The 17479-nt window shown below is 40.0% G+C and overlaps 1 protein-coding gene across 2 annotated transcripts in view; it reads right to left on the reverse strand.

Moving 5' to 3' along the window:
* The window catches only part of ITPK1 (inositol-tetrakisphosphate 1-kinase), a 155767-nt gene that overhangs the window by 53177 nt on the left and 85111 nt on the right, over positions 1-17479 (reverse strand). For both annotated transcript variants that reach the window (XM_062576991.1, XM_062576992.1), the window contains one exon: positions 11529-11646. In XM_062576991.1, coding sequence (XP_062432975.1) covers positions 11529-11646 — 118 coding nt within the window. The remainder of the gene's footprint in view (positions 1-11528; positions 11647-17479) is intronic.

The following is a 17479-nucleotide window of genomic DNA, read 5'->3' on the forward strand; positions in this document are numbered from 1 at the left end:
AGCATCCCGAACTAGGTGGAAAGAAGTGAGCTTCAGCCCAAAAGTCTCACAGCCACAGTAACGTGGGTGCCCAGCTAAAACACCCTGCTTTTCACAAGAGAGTGCGCCCAAGCATGTTTGAGTCCAATTGCATTCACCCACGGAGACATCCCCTCAGCGTCAGCCCAAACCAACTCATACCATGTAGCTCTTGCATCAGCACAGGTGGGCGTATGCGTTACAGGTCTCCCTCCATGCTGGGCCCACACAGGGCTGGTGTCTCACAGTTTCAGCAAGACATTGCTAAGCTCGCTGGCTCAAGCTTTAACCAGTTGATGCTTTTCTTTCTGAAGGACAATTAACACCTGAAAGTACCGGTCTGGAAAGGACCTCAAAGGTAGCTATGCACGTCCCATTGCATTCAGGCAAGATGAAATGCTCACATCATCACTGACAGATGTTTGTCCAATCTGTTCCTAAAACTTCCAATTAAGGAAGTTCATAACTACTCAATTAGTTTTTCCCAGCACTAGTTTGCCCCAGCTCTACAGCAGCCCTGCAGCCAAAAAAATCCTCAAATCCTACCCTACTTAACTCCTTCTGCTGTCAATTAAACCAATCACTTCTTATGTTTCCTCTGCCTAGCATGGCAAACAACCGATCGCTGTCCCCTCACACATCAGCCACGATCGGACCTGCCACGTTCACAGGCTTCTCTAGGTGCTGACTAACCCGCAGGAGGATCCCTCTGTGAAGCGGGCAAGTGTAGCTGGTGTTTCAGAGTAAACTGAGTCCGAGTCGAGACCTTGATCTCACAACAGAGATCAGAAATGCCTGGTTCCTGGCCCTGAGGAACAGTTTCTGTTCACTGCATTTCTTGAAATATCAGATAATGCAAGTCAGGCTGGAGAGCTCTGGAACTAGACCTATTTGAAAAACACAACTGTTCTGCAGATCTGGCTGTAATGAAACTGCTTAACAAGACTTATGGATCCTAAAATCTGAGTACCATATTCTGGCAGATTCAGAAATTCCCCTTGACATACACCTCGCCCTTAATGCTGCACATAGACTACAGGCATTATATCTGGACCAGAACTTAGCACAGGATGGGGCTCAAATCCAGTCTCCCTACTACTGACCTGGATAGACATTGCATCCATGCACCAGCAACCAAATAACCTGGTGTGAAGGAGTGAGCACATTCAGTTTTAAGAGAAGAAGCCTTCCTCAGACTATTTTAGCATCTTTTGGTCAAGAAAAGGACCTTAATCAGAATATTTATATCAGTAATGATGATGTAGGGTAGGAATATTTGCAACACTGACATTTTGCATCTCTGCAGGATAGATTTCGTTGCTGGCTGCTTGTGGGCACTCAGTGTGAGACAGAGCAAACACCCCCACTGTATCTCAAGCTGGTTAAGGAGGAACTAGAATATGAACACTCTCTTGTGTAGGAATCCTGACGCTGCATCTAAAGTTAACACGCTTAGTAACAGCTGAAATCTCACTCTCCTCATCCCAGGAGACGCTAAAGAAGCTAGTAGCTGAGCTGCAGAAAGGGAAAGATACAGCAACTATTCTGATCATGGAACACACTTGTAAGGCAACCAGCAGAGTGAGACTGGAAAAGTACTATCTGTTCATTTGTTTTTATGTTCACATGGGAGATAAATTTTGCAACTGGTAGGTTTTCATCGGAATTTCATTAGGTAACGAGGGAGAAAATGAAACAAGAATTTTAAAAGTCACTTAGAGGTCCCAGTGCTCTAAGTAACACCCTATCTCAAACAACACACAGAAGTGATCTGGAGGAAAACCTTTGATCCTCCAGTAGAACAAGAATTAATAGACAAACTCACTCAAGGATGTTCCTACTGTTAAGACCTTGTCATATATTATCAACATCTGCCCAGCAGTGCCACGGCTCCTGCCCTCGCAGGCACAACCTTGCCTCACTCCACTGAGATTTCCTTTAACAAAGTGCAAGACAGAATTACAGAAGAAAAGACATTACAACTACATTATCCAGCTATACTTCTGAAGGAGCAGCTTTAACACTTCAGGCTGTATTTGAAGTTCCCACTTAACATGCAGAACAATTAAAATAAAATCCCTGAATTTCACTCAGGAGAAGGTAAAAGTGCCAAAATATTACTACTTTTACCAGGTTTAAAATTTATGTGGAATTGGAAAACTCTTTAAACCATCAGTGTCCTTTCAGGCACTGTTACTTCACAGGAGATGGGAACAGAACATAGGCATTATCAAGCCAAATGAGACTACAGGTCAGCTGATAGTATCATGTCATCTGAAATCCACTGCCAAGTGGCAGAAACTCAGAGAAAAATGAATACATGCTGTCCCCCAACATATCCCAAGTTATGAAAGTTCAGAGTTCATAAATGGAGTTTTTCTAATTTCCACCAGTCATTATTGTGCATCCCAAAGCACGACTGTTTGTAAAGCTTCTGAACAAATAGCATATACTTATTTAGTACATCTGTGAAAACTTCCTTTCTTTTTTCTGTTCAAGTATGCTCTTAGTTGATATTTTATGGCAATTCCACAGACAGAATAAGCTCTACGGGAAATCTCAACTTCAACATGGTAGGAAAAGATAAAAAGGAGAACATTTCTCCTTTTTCATTTATCCATTTTTTATTTGCCCAGGTTTTGTTCCATCTCTTTTGGTCCCAAGTTTATCTCACTATCTTCTTGTGTGGCTGTCTCTTGGCCCCAACTACAGTCCCTCTCCCTAGAATTTCTTTCATTTCTAATGTGTATTTTTGAATTCAGGGAAGCAGAACTGAACTCAGTCCTCTGGAGAGAGAAAGCATTTTATTTCCATAACTGTATGCTCAGTATCTTCCAATGTTATTTTTGGCCCCCATAATCTTTTTGTTTGATTCTGTTGGCAGGTTCTCTTTTGCCTACGGAGGCACAGGGGGCAGAAGTTTCCAGTGCACTATCCACTGTGATGCCAAGGTCCTTCCTGAGCAGTGAGTCAATTCAGAAGTTAACAATGCATGAACGCTTGTATTATTTCTTTGTGGGCCCAAGAGACTGCAATAAACTTCATCTGTCGTTCTGCTGGCTCTTCCCTGACCTGTGGTAGGCCCACCTGATATTCCTGCCTCCCATAGCCTGGAAGAAAAACAAACAATTGGGTTTGTCTGAAAGATTTGCCACCCTGTGTTCATCCACCTTTTCCAGAGAGATAATAAATATACTGGAACACCAGTAGGATGGAATGTTTGACTAGCCACATTGAAAGTAGTTTATTTATCTCTGTCTTTGGTGTCTGTCTCGTACTTTGTGACACTTCTGTTTACTTAATGTTAGCTCTCAAAGGAGTGATTTTTTTTTTGGAAAGTTATTTCAACATGCTGATTAGTATCTATCTATCCAATCTTCAGCTGACAGCTTCAAAGAACTCTAACAGGACAAAAATAGTGAAAGCAACCTGAGTAGCATGGTCAGACACTGCCATTTGGGAGATACATTTTTTTCTACTATTCAGATTATTTTTACCCTGATTTAACAAGCAGTGGCCCATTCTCAATGCACAGAAGTAAACAAGCTGCGTATTTCCCTCCAAATGCCACATGTTCTGCAACATGCTCAAAGCAATTCATTTTGCCCATCAAACAGGATGCAACGTATGCCTGTAACACTACCATGCCTTGTTCTCAGCGCAGCATCTTTCCACTTTCATTGACCTAAGCTGTATCCTGGAGAATCAGTGTTTCGTTTCCTTTTTAAAAAAGCGACACAGTGACCTTAATTAACTATGGCTACTGACATTCCAGAAGAGTTCACTGTCTCCACACAGCCCTGCATGTCTATAGATGGACGTACACACCTTCATTTTGCCCCATAAACAGGATTTACAAATTTGAAAAAAAAAATTACAAGAAAAATCAGGATTTTCCAATCATTACAGTAAGAAAGGTGCCCAAAACAGGAAGAAAGACAAAATCTTTGCGCTGTATCAAATGACAATGACATTTTATTCATAACCTTGTCTAGTAAGGCAGGCCATCATGGAGGTTTGGTTCCACTTAATAACAAACCACACAAGAAAATCAGATCACCTCAAGTCCCTCCCGTCAAACTTCATATTTACAGCCTCTTCTACTTTATCTACAGAAAACTATACAGAGAGTGCACGAGAGGGAAGAGCCTACTGATATCAAGGAACAAAAAGGCACTCAAGCATTCATTATTTTGTTTGCTGATATGTTCAGATGCCGTAACAGTTGCAAAAAAAAAGCCAGCAGATAAATGAAAAAGCAGCTGATACTGCTTTTAGATTGGATGCTAGTGAAACTGGTGAGCAAAGGTATCCTCTTCAAGGATCTCTCAGGCACTGTTACCATCAGCTGATCCCAAGCTAATTTGACAAAGCCTTAAAGTCAAGTGAGACTCCTCATTAGGAGGAGATTAAAATCTATCCAGAAGTCTCACATGTTGGCTAGATCCTTGTCTGGGGCAATTTGATGGATGTTATTTTTCTTGTCCAGGTTAGACTACTGTATCATATTTTGCTGCTGAAGAAGCAGTTTGTTGTAAAAGTAACATGAACACACCACACTGGAACTTGAAGAATGTTCTGCTAGCTGAGCCCTGGGTTCTAATTCAGAGAAAAGATCCTATTTTTCAAAACTTTTCTCTTGACTTACAGTCTTACGTAACGTGAGTAGAAACATCAACGAGAAAGGCACCTGCTGCAAAAAGTATTTACAGTTGTGTTTTTCATTGGTACTGCGATCAATTTACCATTTGTTGCCCCTTCTTTACTTTTTATAGCACACAAGTATTGGGAAAAGCATCTTCTCTTGCTAGATACCAGCCAGGGAAATTTCAGCTTAAGATGATCAGAATAACTTGAAACAACTCTGCTGGAATTTAAAATACTGGGTTTATTCAATGAAGACTTCTTCATGACCAGAAGAATCCATGTTCCTCCTTTCCTTATTCTAAAAGGAGAAAATTATCTTCAAGATTTATTCTGTACTCTGGTCCCAAAAAACAAACTGGAGATGCCTTAAGAATGCCCCATGAAGCAGACTGCGATATGGTTTTTATCTTTACCCCCAAAATCTTTTATCTTTACCCCCCAAATTGAGTCATTCTTTCTTTAGCTCCACCCAAACACAAACACAAAGTTCAACAGAAGTTCTTCCTTGAATTGCTATAAATTGTGCATGTTTTCAGCTTCATCAAGTATACAGTGCTTCATCAAGTATACAGGGCTTTGAAATGACGCACATGGATGTAAAACAAATATTTCCAACACTACTATGCAATAAATGGATAAAAGGCTCCAAGCTTGTTTCTTTGTAGCTGCTGATAAGCAAATGAGATTGAAAATGTGAAGTAAATTCCACATATCTGGCCATAAAAGCATACAAGATTGAAGGATTAAGCCTAAGTGCCTCCAAAAGTAACATCTAAACCTTACAGGCAGGCTTATTTTGAAAGCTCAGTAACCATCAAGACTGCTGGAAGAGAAGATGAAGATAGTTTATTAGTTCAAGGAGTTCTGGTTAGCATACTAGAAGTCAAATTGCAGAAAAGCTTTGTGTTTTTTTTTTAGTCTCCAGGCTTTGTGTCTGTATTGGACTACAGAACCAGCTTGGATACTACCTAGCTGACGCACCTTGCTCAGCATAACCTTACTACTGACTGGGTAACATGAGGAGCAGGGACTGAGGGACTGTGAACAAGTATGTTCCTTTCCATGTAGGTACCCAACTACCTGTTTCCTACCTACTATGGGACAAAGTTTTGTCCTCAAAATAATGGAAACCTGGGGAGGAAGAGAGGGACAAGAAGGGAAAAGATGAGTATATTCACATCTAATTTTCAACATTTTTACCTCAGGAAATCCTTTTTTAAACTACGTTACAAGAGCAAGCTATGCAATTGTACAAAAAAGGAGATTCTGGGTTCCCTCTATTTCTTTTCCTGCTACTTCTCTCAGGATAGTTTTAGTCCTTTGGAAGCAGCTGTCTACTTTACAATAAACAAGGTCTGGCTTTGAAATATAACACCAAGACGACCATGTCTCTCTGTCAACCCCCTCCCATGTGAATAAATGAGCTTTTTTGAGAAAGATGTCAGGTGATACCTCCTTGGGTCAAAAGTCCCACAGTCCTTCCAGTTTGACACAGCAGGGCTGAGATGTACTGAAAATGCTGACAGCCACAGTACAGAGCATTGTCACATGCAAGGCTGTTATGTGCTCATGCTCTTCGGACAAAGTTCTTGCAGCCACAGAGAACATTACTTTCATTCCAACTACTTCCCTCCATGCTAGCATACTAGTTTTGAGACAGGAATTAAAATGTAGTGAGTGAACATGCACCATACTTGCAGCAAGTTAATGAGACATCTGTTTGCATGCCCTCTTGGTGGAAAGAGGATGTACAATCAACAAGGGAGACTTTTGCATCCAAACACTTGAAGGGTTATTTGCAGTGGCTAATGTCAGGCCTCTAACTCAGATGCTAAAGTGATGTGTCCCTGCATAAACATGTGATCCTCAGGTGGATGATTTAGAGCCCTTTAATTAAAAACAGATTTTTCCTTTCAACTTATTAGGAGCTTCAAATATAGACAGAAGGTGCCTAAAATTGAGCTGCAGTAATAGTCTTCTCCTCCCCCTCTGAAAAGTAGGCCAGATAATAGTGACCATAGTTTCAAAAGGGGAATGCCTAAAGTTATACATCTAAAGCTATTTTCAGGCACTTTAACTGGGTGGCCTAATTTTGACAAATCCTGAGCATGCAGCACTCCAGAAACACAAGTTTCACATCTTCCAAAGACAAAATCAGGCTACTTACTTCGGCATCCAATTGTAGATACCCAGTTTTCTGCTCAACAATAGATCTACTGTATCTACTAAAACATCACCTAAGAACATTGCTTGACATCAGAAACTTACTGTATCAGAGTGTGTACATGAATATTTGAGAAAGGGGTTCCTATCCTGAAAAATGTGACATCTAAAGGGAAAAGACAAGCAGAGAAGCATCAAGACAAGGAAGATACACCAGGCTGACTTGCTGTGCCCAAGGTCATGCAGCAAGTCAGACCCAGTGCTGAGCAGAAAAACCTAGAGTCCCAAATCAAGTGCCTTATGCATTACATCATGCTGAGCTTCTCTCTTCTGGTCACAGAAGATATATGCAGCTGTTCAGGAAGTATTTCTTTAATTACAAGAAAGAAAGAAAGAATCCAATTAAGAAATTCAGAGAAGAAAACAATGCTGTTGTCCTCCATTCCTCGATATTCTTGAAAATCAGAAAGCACCACACAGAGCAGCAGCATTTCATAATATGGCAAACAATCACACATAAACAGTTTGAATTACACATGGGGATGAAAATATCATACCTAAATGGTTTTATATTGTTTGGCATGTCTTCAGGGAATAGTTCCTGTACTTCAAAGGCGGCTGTTGAGAGAGGGAAATTCAGGAGTAACAACTTAGTTCACACAAGAAACCTGTTTTCCAGAGGAATCCTATGACAATAAATTTATCTTCAAATCTAAAATTTCTAAATGAATTATTAAAAATAATCTAAGAACAAGAAGATATTAAAATCATGGAAAAAAATCCACGTGCAAGTGATTAAAGAAATGAACTCCAGGGTCTGCAATACTTAAGTCCAAACACTATCCAAGAAACCTGTTAATCACTTGAGACCAAAAAGGAAGCTGAGTTATAAGTACAAATAATAAGTAGAGCAACTAGTGAACAGCATGTTTATCTCAGCTCTGGTTTGAATTCCTTCAGTTTAGATTATTACTTGTAAGATATGTAGAGAATTTTAAAACCTTTTAACCTTTAAACTAAAAACGCAATGTAAAAAAGGCTAGATTCCTAAGCCTACTCACAAGCGATTATCTACTACTATCTTAAGCATAGTTTAAAAAGTCAGGTCGTGAGTTTGTGGCTGCAAGATCACAGCTTTTGAACATGGAAATTCAGTTATTTTTCGAGAGGTCAGAGCCTGCAAACAGCTGAGACAGCTCCAGCCATACAATTCCCTGTTAAAAACAAAATTTCCAGTAAATCATGCTCCTAATCTTTCACCAAACATTAGCGTATCTGATCTAGAGCATTTTGATATCAGAAGTCATTCTTCACAGATAAGTAAACAAAGCAGCACAACTGCTGAGAGTACACTCCTATGCCAACAAAACTCTGCAGTGATTTACTTCAGAGAGACCTGCCAGCTATGTAGGACACAAGCTGGGAATGCAAACTGTTTTTTAAAAGTCTTTTGAAAAAAGATACAGAAACGAAGGTTTCCGAATGACTAGCTCTTTTAGAGATTGCACTCAAAATAACAGAGAACAGGATAGAGGAAGTCACAGCCCAGATCAGACTATTTCTTCCAAAAAATAATCCACTAAAAATGAATGTTAAAGTACCTCTTACTATAATTCTTAGATGAGACTCTCACTTCCTTGTAAGGCTGGAATCTGGAAAAAAAAAACCCTCTCTACAATTCCCCTGAAAAACTGTTAGCTGCACGCTGGCACACTGGGTGCAATATGAATCCGAACACCTCCGCAAGGACTGACTGGTTATAGCGTCGGTTTAGGACCTGGAAAGTTCATGTTCATTTCCCATGTTCATTCCCCAGTTTTGCCCAAAATTGTACAGCTCTTGCCTACTTATATATAATTCTACTCTCCACCTCAGTTTTTCAATAGCCACAGCACTCAGTAATAAAGACAAAAAGTGTGCCACAAAGCATCTTTCCTATCCATTTCTCTGAGGCTAGAGCAAACCGCTTATCTTTCAGACCCCGGACCCCAGATAGAGCATGCTACAGGACTTTCAATACGCCTAAGGATTTCCGGATAGTCAGTTTTATACACTTCAGATGGGAACTCCTCTTTCAGGAAATACTGAGAATTCACTGTTGAAAGGACAGGTAAGGCATTAATTCTAGAAGATAGAAGGCAATATCTAGAAGATAATTACTTTTAAATCAAATGGCTTATAGAATGCTGAGCCCTACTGCTGCAGACTGCAGCCATCTCAGCCACACCTGGTATTTTCAAAGACGTAGGTAACAGATGCAGGAGGCTTCAGCATTGTACGTACTGGAGAGAGCAGAGCACATGCTTGTATTCCCTTTAACCAAACTGATACATATCTTTAATTGTACAGTTCTACAGCATTGAAATGAAATGTAAAGAGAAGATCACAAAGACAGACTATGCTACACTTCTATTTACTCTAAACCATAATTCAGAGAGGTAATGACCACCTAGATCTAAAACCAGTCTCCAAGACAGATATTGAATTTTCATTTTAAAGATTTTCCCGAGCATAAGATTCTTCCTCGCACAAATACTCAACTCTCTAGAGTTCAAGACATTCCCTTGGAAAAGATAACTTCTTGCACTTAACTTACCCCATTACACCAAATTTGTACCTTGTGATAAAACAGGCTGTCTAGTTGCACCTAAATACTACAATATTGTTCTTGGTAGCGACTTCTATTTTGAAATTTTGAAACAAAAAAATGAAGCTCTTAATACGTCATTCTATTTACAAATGTATTACTTCTTGTTTGAGTTTTCTAAGTGCTCATGGCCTTGGGGTTTCACAAGACAGTAGCAAAGCAGAAAACTCTGCTGATTTGGAGGTGAAAACAAGGAGGGGGAAAAAATATACCATGCTGTCTATAGGGACCTCTCCTTTTTTGGTCTCCTGAATTTCTCACTGCAAATCATTACACATAGGAATACAGAGATTGATCTACTTAGACCAGGCCAGGCCAACAAGTTAGCCAATTATTCTGCTCTCTTGAGATATCCCCTGCTAAATAAAAAAGCTAAATTCAATGTTTATGTTATGGTATTTTGATTATGAGATAGAAATAAGCTGAGACGTAGTCAGAGAAGGGGATTTGGCCACCTAGCAGTGCCGTGGTCAGTGAAAACTGCTTTCCCCTCCCTAGTTCCTCAATTTTATTAACAGTTTCTCTTCAAAGTGTCAGATTTGACTGAATCCAAACCTACCTTTTTTCCTCCTTAAGGACTTAGTCTTTTTTCTCATTGGTTTGATCAGAGGAGACTGAAATACTTGCAAAAACCATTTACTCTCCTGAGCATATTGTTCCCATAGGGACAATAATAATATCAATTACAATAAAAAAAAAGAATCTTTTCACTGTCAGAACAAAAAAGCAAGCACTTCTGCAGAGCACAGGTTTCACTTAGAACTTCTCTCCCCCTTATATACCCTGCAAGAACCATTTCAAAACAAAATTCTTTAAAAATATTTGGACATTTTCCATTAAAGAGATTCCAAAGCATAAGGGAGAGGTGTTGCAAATTATTAGTCTTATTCTTACTTTTACATAGTTGAGAAGCTCCTAAAGACACTGCTTTGCAGGGCAGACAGTAGGCCTATAAATTCACATTTACAAAAATACAAATTGACAAGCTTCTTCTCAGCCCCTAAAGACAAGGATAACACAATCAAAATGATAACTGCAACACCAGCACATTAGAACATAGTTCAGAAAAGCAATTTCCCCAAACTATAGTTGAAAAGAATAGTAGAGTTACTTCAAGAGTTACTCTAGATTTAATCTCAAAAGACAAGAAATACTTCAAGAAACAGCTGCACTTTAGTTGCTAAATACTAGCTATCAGTGATAGTATCAGTGACAGTGTCAGTGACAGGATCAGATACTATCAATGAAAAGAGAGTAAAATACTAAGTGTTAGCAGTCTCCCTCCCCTTTTGTTTAAAAACAAGCAAGAAAAAAAAAACTCGTAATGTTAAAAGAATAATACATTAAAGTCTCTCAGCACAGAAGCTAATCACATTAGGTTAGGATGACAACAGAAATAGAAAGGAAACTAAAGGCCTTAATTAAATGGTAAGATACTAGAACCATTCAGGCTCAAATGGAGCGTCCTTCCAAATATCAGTATACAATCCGATGATGCCAATTAAAGAGAACAGTCTGCATCAGGTAACTAGCCAAACCCAGAAGTGAATTATGTTTCTTTCTAGCAATTAGCTAAAGCAGTAGGATTCCAGTATTTCTGAAACATCTTAGCTCAGTGTACAATTTTGTGTCTTTTAGTCCTTTCCAGAAAGGATTTTTCTTTTTCCATAAATCTCCCCCAAACTCAGGCCTCAGGATTCCCATACCAAGCTGTTAAGTTTGTACAATCATGTCAGTTTACCAGCACACACACACAAATATTTTCCAAGCTTCTAGGAGTACTTACTGTGATAAATATGCTTCCCATTAAACCCACGTCATATTTTAACCAGATCCAAACCTCCTTCTTACACTTTAAGAAACAAGAGCATTGGATTCCAGAGGACAATCCTGTGACATAGGAATGCTTCAGGGTTTGTACTCCCATGGAGAGACAGAATGCAAGGGGCTCAAAACCACTATTTAAAACGGCATGTCCAGCCTCCAGAAACCAGCTGCTTCTTTCTCTACAAATCCCGAAAAAGCCTTCTGGGAGAGCAGGTGATTGGCCTACCTTGCATGTATGCCTCTATTTGCCGAATTAGCTCGTAAGACTTGGATCGGTCCAGAAGTGTCCGAATAGCTGGAAGAGGGTCCAGGACAATGGTTTCAGGGTGAGCATCAATATATTCCTGCAGAACAAATACAGGGGGAAAATAAAGGCATTAGTTTGTCTGAAAAGTGAAAAATACTGACTTAAGTACGTAATCAATCTCTAGTTTTCCTTCAAGAGAAGGCAAAGAGACATTGGCAATGCAGGAAGTGACCTGTCTGGACACTGACATTTGAAATAAACACAAACTTGACAGTTGTTTTAGGATGGCAAATTCCTCTTGTGGACACACCATCAGCAGTGAAACCTGTGCTGCAACCACATCATCTCTGAAGGAGCCAGTGGCAAAGTGCCACAGTAACAGCTGTGAGCAGGGCTGAGAAAAGCAATTAGGAAAAGAAAGATGACATACTGCTATCTTGGGGTCAGCCTTGCAATTGCATTGAATTACTGCACATGAACATCAAAACCGTCTGAGTTGAGCTCAGAAATAAATTTAGGTTCTTTAATGTTGTTGTTTTTACTGTCCTCTAACTGTGCTGAACAGAGCGCTAAGAGCTGGACGACAGCGGCTGGAAATTGTTTGGCAGAGCTGCAGAGACTGCTGCTTCAGTGTGTCCTCCTGGAGTTTTGAAAGCCTCCATCTTGCTACTTCTCTAAGCTCATACTCTCCTTATCTGACAATAAGAAATATCCTTATGGATCTTCATCTTGGGAACTCAGTTCCCCATTCCCTGAGGACATGACTGCAATACATCTTGGCCATGAACACATACATAGCTGCCAGATATTGCAAGATAAGCTGAGTTCCATCCTTGCCCTCACCCTCATCCCATAAAATCAATGGGCTTAATCATCTATCCTACTCACCCAAGATCAGACAAACTTTTCCAAAGTTAAAATCTGCCTTTGTTTAACGTAACTTCCCAAAACCATCTTTGCATTTCCACTCATTTCTTCAAAAGCATTTGTGCAAATGCATGGCAAATGCTTTTCCAAGTGATTGTTTTCATTAAACCCTATTTCCACATGCTACTTGCTTCAGTGAATGAACCAAAGTGAATGTGGAACATTCCACAAGATACCCAAGAGTATGATGATGTGGCCTTGGGAGATGCACTTTGCTGGAAACTGAACTAGAGGCAAAAGAATGGAGATATCTATTCCCAGCAACTGACTTTGCTCCAAACACTGACTAGCCGAGTGGGTTGGGTTTTCTGTTTTGTTTTGTTTTGTTTTTAAAGCAATGGCAAGTTATTGCTTGCTGCTGACTAAACAGTCTGAACCGATGGCTTGCTAAAAAGGGATTATTCTTTTGAGGCTAAGAGGATCCTGCACAAGGGTTTAGTGAACCCACTGCATCACTCAGAGCACACACGTGGCTTTCCTTCACAGGGCCATGACGCACAATTCAATGGTAATTCATTGCCTAACATATATAATAATCCCTGAAGAATGTACAGAGTGAATTCCCCAAAGACATCCTTAATTGTGCTGCCACCTGGGAAAAAGAAGGGACAGAGCCTTTTCCAGAGTTGGTCACTAAGACTGTCAGATCCAGCTGCTAAGTCTTACACTTGCAAGCAGTGTCTCTGGATAAAAAGCCCCTTCTGGCTCTCTGGAGCAGGAGATGGGTTCGTTTCAAGTCATTAACACCCAAAACACATAGACAGTAATATTCATTAGTCTGCTGCCCCCAGCACATTCAGAGCTTCAAGTAGTGAGAACAGTTACCTACAAAACTAGGCACTGTCAGTGGAAGGTACAAGAGACTGTCAGCTCTCAAATACAGAGGAGATTTATCTGTTTTTAAACAGATGCCTTGTTACCTCAGGCCTCTTAAGCAAATACATCTGTGCTTCTCTACACATGTTGTGTTCACAAACAGCCAGAAGACATCTTATGGCATTAGGATGTTGCAGGGATTAGGGTGCTAGCTTGAACTTGCTGATCATGAAAGTCTGAGTCTCTCAACATATCTAAAGCATAACAAGAGAGCTCTTTTGTCTCTCCATGTATCAGCTTAAAAGACAGGAAGCTAACAAACTGTGCAACTTCATCAGTATACTGGGAGGATGAATGTGTTAAAGACAGTGAGGAGCTCAGCCAATATCGTAGTGTGGAGCCATGTAAGTATGCCTGGTAAACAGGCTAATCGAGCTGTGGTCCTGAAATGTGAGCTCAGAGGAGATCTGACAGCAAACATCCCAAAGTCCTTCTGATGCATGTCCCTGCTCTTCCTTTCATACTGCAGTGATCCCCTCTGCCTTGAGTAGCCTCTGTTTCTGCAGTAAATTCAAGCTCCCCATCCCCTATTGAGCACATCCTCATTCTTTCTCTCCTACATTCATTTGCCCTGTCTTTGCCATCGGTCTTGTTCACATTAGTGCTTACACTCACATTGGCCTCCATGGATTGAACAGTTTTCCCTTTCCTCTAGTCCCTTATCCACCCTCCCTAAGCTTACTGATACTCAGCTCAGCATTAATGACTTCCTCACTTTCTGCGCTCTTGTGCAATCAACATATTATGCTCATTCATGTTACTCTAGATATTTCCAGAAAGGACCTTGTCCTTTTCTGCTTTCTATAAGAGACTTGATGGTGCTTTACTTATAATGATAATGACTCTAAACTGATTAAAAAATCATCTAAGCCCTAAGCTTGACACAGCATAATGAAGTAGAACAAGAACTAAAGCATGATTCTGAAACAATTTTACACCAGGCAATACTTCAATAGAAGCAAGCATCTAAGCTGACCTTCCAGTGACTGACTTCTTTTCCAGCCCCAATGGCCACTCTTAGGCAAATGGATAAAATACCAATGCACACAAAGGAGGGAGCTGTTTTCCAGAAGCCCTTTAGAGTCTGGAGGACTTCAATGACATATCCTAAAGTTGAAAAGAACCTCACAGAGTAAAAGTAGACAGCTCCTTCAAACATATGCAAGAGCCAGAACACAAGCTCTCTTTATGAAAAGAACAGCAAATTTCTCAGGCTGCCAAGGGGCACGGGGATGGTAAAACTCAGAGACTGTCAGCACAGAGCAGTGAAGATCTGCATCATCTAAGTAAAGAAAAGGACTAGGAGCAGAAATAAGGGTATTCTGGAGCTAATCTTCTGGGGCTTAGCCACAAACCTCTCATTTTAACTGAGTCCAGAAAAGGCCTCCCCTTTGAAGCAGAGTCTCTCAGTATAGAGTGAGGCCAATGTATTTTCATAGGCCATCTCTATTTGAGCACAGCTGGGGGTAAGCCCCAAGGATCAACCATTTAAGAGACGGGTGCATCAAAATGCACTCACCTCTTTGTAACTCTGCATCTATTCTTATGGTATTATGTAGCCCTTAAATTTCCATCACAAAGAGTTAACTCTGCATTTCAAAAGCAGAACTATCAAGCTGCAGAAGGATATCCAAGACAAATCACCCAGCCCCTGCCCTGGGCATGTTACACACCAACATTATCCCAGTCTCCTCCACCTCACTGCAAGACCTCATCAGCATAGGCAAAAGAAAGAGTTCCGATACCTATGCACAAAAAAGTACTCAAAAAAAAGAAAGTACCAAACCCACCCTAATTAATAATATTAATTAACTAATAACTAATTACCACAACAGGAAACTACAATAAGAAAAATAAATTTTGCCTGATTCACAGGAAGAACTATGGTACCATATAAACATTGATTCTTTACCGGGAACCAATGCTCATTCAGACAGCACATTTTACTGAATATATGACCAAGAAGATCACTCAATAGGCTGCAAAAGTCCTGATATTGCCTAAGACACAGCGGTCTTCCCACAGCACAGAATGGATGCCCAACCAGAAAAATGGACGTACTGATTATCACAAAGGGGGTGAGTCTAACAACTGTGACGGTGCATGAGCTACTAACAAACATGAAGTTGAAAAACAGAGCAGATGTGCAGAGGAAAGACAAAAACACTGAAGCCAAGAGACAGCTTTAAAGCAAACTTTCAACTTTAAATGTTCAACTTATCTTGGGTCACCCCAACAAAACAACCTTGGATTTACCGAAGACTGGTATCCAACAGCAGATCCAAGCAGTCCAGGCAACAATCAGGAGGATATTTAGGCTTTCCAACAATATTTTGAAAGGGCTCTGTCCCTGCGCTGCAGTTCAGCTTGACCTAGACAATGTCTATGTTTTCCTCTTTCTAATCTTTGACAAAACAAAAGCAAACAAGAAAAAACAAGGACTTTTTAGTAGATCCTCCTTTGTTTGTATTCCAGGCTTGGCGTTCAGTAATGCTGTGTACCAGCCCTGTTACTGGCAGAAGGCCAGCAATGAAACGTGAAATCAAAGAGAGACCGTGTATTTCATGTTCCCTATTAAATAGCTCTGGATATAGCCCCAGATTGAAAAAAAAAAACCTTTTTTTTTTTTTTTTAACATATGTACATATGAGAATACAACCGTGTGTCATTCTGCCCAAAGGTAGCTAAAATATACATATTTTTTAAAATATTTTAACAGAAAGTTGATATCATATCTATTGCAAATATTGGGGCATTAGATGGTAAGAGATACTGAATGACTCACTGAGTTGATTTTATTACTAAGTAATAAAACTTCCATGATCTTTTGTTTAATATTAAACAGAACTTCCACAGAAAAAATGTTAGCAAATATAATAGTAACTGTATGTACTTCTTCCTGTGTACAAAAACATAAAGATGATTGTTTCTAACAATCTAGATCAATATTTTTCAAGCAGAAGACAGATGTAAAGAGACACACAAACTTGTCAAAAGCCACAGGAAGCTGGATCTTGAACACATATTGATCTCAAATTTGTTTGTCTCTCTAAATCTGAAAGGGATTCTTGCAACGTAATGGAGAAGAGAAGGGGTGAGAGATTTTCTCTTTTATTTTTGTGTTTACTGTGCATGTGAAAGCAACCTTATTAGTACTCACTTTCTCAGTTTTTCCTTCAAGAGTCAATCACATCTGGTTTTACAAACATCTACCCACAGGAAGCTATCTACCAGTTACCACTTGAAGGACAGACTCTTAGTTAATTTGGCCTGCCTGTGAGGATCTTCCAACACAAACATATGAAAAATAATGTTTTTCAAATGGGAGAAGTACAGATACAGACCTGGAAATTCAGGTGCAAACAGACCATTTCAGCTTTGTGTCGATCCTTTACCCCCAAAGAAAAAGATTACTTAGCTTTGATAGTTTCCTTTGTCTCTTGCTTTGTTTCAGCAAAACATGTGAAAAGAAGTTTGAAATGTGTATTTTCCACTCACAGAGTCTCCAAGGGTATGTATCATCTTTTTGAAGCCAAGACTTCTGATGAAAGCAATTAGTGCAGTAGGAACAATGCACCCTCCCCTTCCCAACCCCTAACTCCTTTCCTTCCACAATATGCCACTAACTTTCCTTCCTCCTGGCCCCAAATCCATCTAAGGAAGCTTCCAGCAAAGGAAGATCAAGAATAGAAGAGCTCTTCCTGGAAACCCTCAGAGTAAGAGGGCCAACAGCAGGAAATACGGTGGTGCTGGGAAAGATGGGTGGCGAAAGAAAGTAAACACTTTAAATTTACATCAATCTGACTGCAGAAGCCTGGCATGAAAATAGCTTGTTATTTCAAGAAGGCTAATGCAAAGAGAGCCTTTGCACAAAAAGTTCTGAAAGACAAATTAATAACCCTATTGATTTTCCATCACTTGAACCATCATTTTGAATGGAACAGACTAATAGAAGGCTGCAATGAATAAAGTTACTCAAGCCCCTGTATAGCTATGACAAGCAGCTGTTCAGAGGGTATTTTGTTCTATGGGAGCATAACAAATTCCTCTAGTCAGTGTCCTACACAGGCCAAAATAGAGACATATTCACTTTTCAATGTCATAAACTTTGTCTGGAAGGCAGGAAC

Source organism: Rhea pennata, chromosome 5 (genome assembly GCF_028389875.1).
Source record: "Rhea pennata isolate bPtePen1 chromosome 5, bPtePen1.pri, whole genome shotgun sequence".
NCBI classification, from domain to species: Eukaryota; Metazoa; Chordata; class Aves; order Rheiformes; family Rheidae; genus Rhea; species Rhea pennata.